The sequence below is a fragment of the Saccopteryx bilineata genome, chromosome 3, assembly GCF_036850765.1.
Source record: "Saccopteryx bilineata isolate mSacBil1 chromosome 3, mSacBil1_pri_phased_curated, whole genome shotgun sequence".
Taxonomy (NCBI): Eukaryota; Metazoa; Chordata; class Mammalia; order Chiroptera; family Emballonuridae; genus Saccopteryx; species Saccopteryx bilineata.
In genome coordinates this window covers 213,953,110-213,960,255 of record NC_089492.1, presented here as the reverse complement: position 1 = coordinate 213,960,255, position 7,146 = coordinate 213,953,110, and the positions used below count along the sequence as shown (strand labels likewise).

At 47.9% G+C, this 7,146-nt stretch overlaps 1 protein-coding gene across 1 annotated transcript; it reads left to right on the top strand.

Moving 5' to 3' along the window:
- Positions 1-3,618: 3,618 nt before the first annotated feature.
- CCN1 (cellular communication network factor 1) lies at positions 3,619-6,849 on the top strand. Its single transcript, XM_066268760.1, has 5 exons — positions 3,619-3,905; positions 4,193-4,406; positions 4,756-5,112; positions 5,247-5,458; positions 5,573-6,849. Exons 1-5 carry the CDS (start codon positions 3,843-3,845, stop codon positions 5,873-5,875), a joined length of 1,149 nt encoding a protein of 382 aa, XP_066124857.1. The 5' UTR covers positions 3,619-3,842; the 3' UTR covers positions 5,876-6,849.
- The last annotated feature ends 297 nt before the right edge of the window (positions 6,850-7,146 follow it).

The window sequence follows — 7,146 nt, the reverse complement described above, 5'->3', positions numbered from 1 at the left end:
GCGCGCTGTTAGGAACGCCACTGCCACTGCCGCCGCCGCCCCCCGGAGCTGGATGACGAAGTCTTGAAAGACTTTCGCCAAATATGGGCTGCGGCTGGAAACGTCCTGCACCGCCGGAAACCTCGAGTCCAGGCAGCTGCAGCGACTTCGGGAGCGGGCCAGGCAGCCGGCAGGGGGCGGCGAGCAGCAGGCGGCCGGGAGCGCCCGATGCTCGTGCTCCGGGGCCCTCCCCGCGCGTCTGCCACCGCATTCCCGCAGCCCTCGCCGCTTCTTTTAGCTCCCTCAGAGATCACTCCACCGGGTGGGGGTGAGGGGCTGGAGAAGGTGGAGAGAAAAAGGATGTCCTGGGGCTCCACCTTAAAGATGGCCTTTTGCAGTCACCATAAATTTTTTCTGTTCATGAAGGCAATATAAAAGTGGCGTTGTGAGACTGAGGCATGCAGGCGAGAACCTATGAGGACACGCGCGCGCACACAGCCATCACAGGCACTTCTGTCGTCCAATGCAGTGGCTCTCAGGGTGTGATCTCCGCACTAGCAGCCTCAATCAACATCACCTAGGGACCTTGTTAGAAATGTAACTAACAAGAAATTCTGGGTTGGGGCCCAGCAATCTTTCTTTAACCAGCCCTCGACGCTTAAGTATGAAAACCACTGGTCGAGGGGTAGGAAACCAGAGTCACCAGGTTTAAGGTGATTATTTTCAGTTACCGCCAGACAGTGAACCCTTCTTTAGGTGACCTAAAATTCCCTGGCAGTAGCGCGTGAGACGTCCCCAGCGCTCAGCCCAGAGCTAGGTGCTGCAGAAAACAAGCAGCCCCTTCTCTGTGCCTTCTAGCCCAAGGAAACAAGGCGGCCTGTTATTCCTTCGTGGGGCACCCGTATAGGGAAGGAGGGAGGAAATAGAGCAAAAGAGCCATGCATAATTAGCACAGAAGCAACACCTACCCATAAACGTTTGCACACTTCCCCTCGACTCTGTCCATGCGAACTGATCTGCAGAAGAGGCGAGAAGGCGACAGGACGTCTGGGGTTTCTGGACGGTTCTGGAGCAGGGCAGAGGTGCTGCTGTTCCTCTCGCCTGATGCCGTAGTTTACTAGCAAGCGCACCAGGACATTGTGTAGAGAAAGTCTTCGCACATGGGTTACTCTGGTCTCTCGGCTCCCCCACCTCCTGGCCTTATTTGCTACAGCTCCCCAAACCCCCTCCCATAACACAAGCTCTGCTTTACATGGGCAGCTGACCCTAAGGTTCTGTTTCTCCTCTGATTCAAAATCATCCTCCAAGATTCCCTAGCTAAAGCCCAGAAACAAACCCACACACCGTTGTAAGAAAACTTTAATCTGATTTTTAAAGGAATCCTTGGAATGGTGTGTATTTGAATGGCTATGCAGCAAACTGCATCTCTGTGCCTGACCTGCCACCCCCAACTTCAATAAAAGAACAAGGTATATACACAGGCCAGTTGGATCATCCACTGTAATTTTATTTTAAATCATAAAAGACAGGTTGGGTGAAAAACAAGGAATTCCAAAGAATTTCCTGCTCTGGGAACAGAAGTTAAGTCTATATTTAACATTTGAAGCTGTCAAGAATGCTTTGTGGTTGGATAACAGGCAGAAAAATGTTAAAAACGCAGGCTACTGCTATACCCAAATATGGAAATATTGTTACGTCTGGTGTCTGATTCACCATCTGGAAATACTTACAACCATGAAGTCAAATAGAAAAGACACCACAACAGAAGCCAGGAACACTCCTCTCCATCCATTCTCTTTCCACCACCTCCTCCACCCTGTGCTGCCCTACTCACTTTGTCCCAGTCACTTCATTAAAAAGGAAGCAATAATAAAATTCTAATACTGGAAAAACCTTTTTTCTTAATAATAATTGATGGATTGATCAGGTACAATGTAAGGCCCAAACTTTTCTGGCTTTATTTGCATAACACTTGGCAATCTATTGTCTGAAAAAGACAAACCCCTCCAACAAAGCCTTTGAGATCCCACTTCCTCTAGCAAAAGCCTCTTAGACTTATAAGAGAGCACTTCAGAATGAATGAAACTTAACTCCTACCTGCTGACTCTCTTCATTGGAGAATGTTTTTATTGCAATAGCTTTGCATGTGCTTATGTCACAGAAAAGTCAGCACTGAAGGTTTTTTTAAGCAAGACTGTTAAATTATGAAGACAGACAGCCCTAAATACTAAAAAAAACCAAAAGAGCAAAAGAGGCAGGCAGTCCTTCTAAACTACACATAAAAGGGAGACTGACATCATTACTTGTGTTTTTATTAAAATTATACAATAAGATATTTTAGAAACTTTGAGGTAAAGTTTATCAATCACCCTAACGATAGTGATACTGTTAAAGTAAATTACTTTGTGTGGGGTGTGTGTGTGTGTGTGTATTGCTGAATGTGTTGTTGCAGGTAGAACAGGATCTTGAAATCTGCTAACATTTTTATAAGAGTATTATAGTCTAAATTTCTAAATTCTCTGTACTTGGAGAGAAAGGCATTGCAATTCACTTAACATGTAAGGTTTCTAAGTGCTCTCAAGAAATTGAAAATCCCGCAAAACTTTCAGTTTTAAGGAGTCTGCTTTTTTCCCCAGAAACTTACTGGGCACAGCGGTGCTGGAATATGTTTTGGCCTTGCAGTATATATAGCTGATAGTGTCAGTCACTCCTTGGTGGTCCCCCTCCGCTTGGCTGACTGCTTAGTGTGCATCGCCTGCCGCCCGCGGAGGGGGGCTGGAAGCGCCAGCCCAGTCTCCCGCATCCGTGAGGAAGTGTAAGTCAGCCTCCCAAAAACTCCCTGCATTCGTTTCCTTTCGGACTTCCAACCCAGGCAGTGGGCTGGAACTGAAGTGGGAACCTCCAAAAACAAACAAGTATGACATACCAAAAAAGGCGGGGGGGGGGGGTAGAAGAGGGAAGACCTCTGCCTGGAAATTTGCCAGACATGGGAAAGTTGATCCACCCCTCCTTCTCATTCATAAATGTCACTGCGAGTATTAATTTGCAATACACTTAACTTGGCTAATAAACACCATGCCAAAGCTTTGGGACTTGATCCGAGCATGCCTCTAAGAAGTCCACAAGTATATTTCTGGCTCAGAGATCCACTCCCTCTTCCCCCTTCGCCTCTCTCAATAGATAACTTGACTCTCACCTTCGCGGTAAACAAGCAAACAGCTCGCTGCCTTCCCGGGAGAGGGCTTCCAAGGCTGCCTAGTCAACACGGCATCACCAAACAAAACGACTTTTGTTCCTCCCTCTCAGGTCCTTCCACCCTCCCAATCCAGGCAAAGTTCTGAATTCGTCCCCCTCGACCCCTCCACCATCATCTTGCCAAAAAGAGCCTTCCCCAATACAAGTCGTTATTTAAAGTGCAAAACCGGAAGATTGTTTTCTTGGGTCCAGACTTAAGGGGGGCAGGGGGGTGGGGAGAAAGGTGCAACGGAGCCAGGGGAGGCGCTTGGCAGCAGCCCGCGCCAACCAGCATTCCAGAGATGTTTCAGAATTCTGGAACGCGCAGACAGAGCCGACGTCATGCAACACGCGGCGCCGTCGCCGGCCATATAAAAGGCGGGCTCTCTCCTCTGGAGCAGACCGTGAGCGAGAGCGCCCCGGAGCAGTACCCGCGCCGTCCACTTCTCCTCGGGAAGGACTTGGATACAAGGACGTCCGCAGCCTGCTCGCCACCCCGGCCCTCGCCTCCCTGCCACCAGGCCCGCTGCACTCACCGCCCGGCCCCAGCCGCGCCGCGTCCGGACGCTGCGCACCGGTGTGTTGGCGTCTTGCTTTCGCGCTCGCCTGGACGACTCCTGCGCGCCACAATGAGCTCCCGCACGGCCAGAGCGCTCGCCGTCACCGTCACCCTCCTCTACTTGCTCAACCTGGTGAGTTCTTTTGCCTCCGTTTCCATGTCCGCTCTTCCACTATCTTGTCCTTTCCCCAGATTGCCCACATCAGAAAAAAAAACTAAACTAAAAAGTTCGGGGGTGTTTCGGGGTACCTTTTTCTTGAATCCGCTCCCACCCCCAAGATGTGTCTAGGGCCTCCCGGCCGACGCAGCCCAGCCCGGGATGGCCCGGCGGGATGGGACCACAGACCCCGGCCTCTTCCCTGGGCGCGCGCCCTGCCTGCTCACCGCGCCGAGTCTCACGCGAGTCTTCTCCCCCTCCAGGCGCTCGCCACCTGCCCCACTGCCTGTCACTGCCCCCTGGAGGCGCCCAAGTGCGCCCCGGGAGTCGGGCTGGTCCGGGACGGCTGCGGCTGCTGTAAGGTCTGCGCCAAGCAGCTCAACGAGGACTGTAGCAAAACACAACCCTGCGACCACACCAAGGGGCTGGAATGCAATTTCGGCGCCAGCTCCACCGCTCTGAAGGGGATCTGCAGAGGTAAGATGCTTGCGGTTTGGCCCCTTTAAAAAAATAATAGTCCCTGTAGTCCAGAAGTTTAGTAATTTTGAGACCATGTATGGTGATGCTTTGTTGTTGGTAGCTTGGCAGAAAGGCACATGATTTCAGCAGTCTGGAATGCAATTCAGTGTGTCTGGGCCCAACGAAAAGCGCATACGGAAAAGTGATTCCTGACTAACTTATTGTTCTGGTCTGGAGTCTCTGGGGAATTGTAGGGAACTTTACCATAAATTGAATTTAACAGCAGAAAATATGTATGAGTTGCAGGCCGTGGTTCAGAATCTCAACCTAATCCTCTTCTCCCTTTCTCTTTTGCCGCTCTTTGCAGCTCAGTCAGAGGGCAGACCCTGTGAATATAACTCCAGAATCTACCAGAATGGGGAAAGTTTCCAGCCCAACTGTAAACATCAGTGCACATGTATTGACGGCGCCGTGGGCTGCATTCCTCTGTGTCCCCAAGAACTTTCTCTCCCCAATTTGGGCTGCCCCAACCCCCGACTGGTCAAAGTTACTGGGCAGTGCTGTGAGGAGTGGGTCTGTGATGAGGATGGAGCCAAGGACCCCATGGAGGACAAGGACGACCTCCTGGGCAAGGGGCCCACATTCGATGCCTCAGAGGTGGAGTTAACAAGGAACAATGAATTAATTGCATTTGGAAAAGGTGGCTCCCTGAAGCGGCTCCCTGGTAAGTTAAGACTGAGCCTGTTAAGCATGGCACTGAAATACGCTCCTAATTTGATGCTTTATAGAAATGAGGACTTGAATCTGTTTGTTGTCAGTAAGCCTCTAAGAAATCTTCCCTCCTGTTTGTCTCTCCAGTTTTTGGAATGGAGCCTCGCATCCTATACAACCCTTCTTTACATGGCCAGAAATGTATCGTTCAAACAACTTCATGGTCCCAGTGCTCGAAGACCTGTGGAACTGGAATCTCCACACGAGTTACCAATGACAACCCTGAATGCCGCCTGGTGAAAGAAACCCGGATTTGTGAAGTGCGGCCTTGCGGACAGCCGGTGTACAGCAGCCTGAAGGTAAGTGTTTGTGTGGCAGGTGGTCTGTTCTTGGGCAGATGGGTGAGATGTGAACCTTTCTTCCAAGAAAGAGAACCACTGCCCCTAACTTTTTCTCTCTCAACTTTCTTATAGAAGGGCAAGAAATGCAGTAAGACCAAGAAATCCCCTGAACCAGTGAAGTTTACTTACGCTGGCTGTTCTAGTGTGAAGAAATACCGGCCCAAGTACTGCGGTTCCTGTGTGGATGGCCGATGCTGCACGCCCCAGCAGACCAGGACTGTGAAGATGCGCTTCCTCTGTGAAGATGGGGAGATGTTTTCCAAGAATGTCATGATGATCCAGTCCTGCAAATGCAACTACAACTGCCCGCATGCCAACGAGGCCGCATTTCCTTTCTACAGGCTGTTCAATGACATTCACAAGTTTCGGGACTAGACATTGCCTGGGTTTCCATCACCAGGGAGGACAAACGGGGGAGAAGAGTGCCAGAATCACGGAGTCGTGGGTGGGGGTGGTGGGGTGAAGGGACTCATTGTAGAAGGGATGCATTGCTCATTCTTGAGTAGTATTAAGGTGTTTCGGAACTGCCAGATGTGCTGCTGTAGATGGACACTAACGCAGCCGCGATTGGAGAATACTTTGCTTCATAATATTGGAGCACATGTTACTGCTTCATTTTGGAGCTTGTGGTGTTGATTGATGACGTTCTGTTTTCTGTTTGTAAATTATTTGATAAGGGTATTTTTCTTGAGGCTTTCTTTTTTGTTTCTGCAATTGTAAAAGAGAATAAGATTGGTTGGACAGTTAAAACCCTCATCCTTTGACAGAAGTAAATGGGAGGGGATTTCATTCCTTCCTGAAGGTGACACTCTGTGAGTGTCTGAGAGGCAGCTATCTGCACTCTAAAACTGCAAACAGAAATCAGGTGTTTTTAAGACTGAATGTTTTTATTTATCAAAATGTAGCTTTCGGGGAGGGTGGGGAAATGTAATACTGGAATAATTTGTAAATGATTTTAATTTTATATTCAGTGAAAAGAATTTATTTATGGAATTAATCATTTAATAAAGAAATATTTACCTAATATCTTAGTATATGGCAGTCAGTATTTTTCAAGATTGCCCAAAGTCACTGGGAACAATCTAGCTTATCCATTTGATTATTCAGATGAGATTTATTGAGTGCCTGCTTGGGATAGAGCAGGGAAATAACCTACACAAATAAGACAATGATTGCTTTTATATCTTTACTAGAGAAAGGTCTTTGTATTTAAACTAATCTGTATAAAAAAACATGAATTGAACATGAGGCATTGTAAGAAGCTCAGGAAGGAATCTGATGCCAAGTTTTTGATTTAAATAATAATGCGTTGTTTTTATAAGAAATCAAAGCCTAAGGATCTCCATCACCCAATCACTGTGAGGTTGGTGTAATAGAGTCATTTATCATTTTAATCACTAGGTTATTGTGCATGTCACTTCAGTAGAGGAGAGAAACTTTAATGAAAACAGTCCATAACCCAGGTTGCACATATCTATAACTGGGTAAGATTAAGTATGGTTGGATAATGTATTATAAAATGTCATTTGTTTATAACTTCCAATATTGTTTTGAAAACTCAGAAGGACTACTTAAAAATTTGCCCTTGGTTGGGATCTGAGAAAAAAAATCTTTGAGTCTATAGAATCAGTTTGTTTTCATTGAAT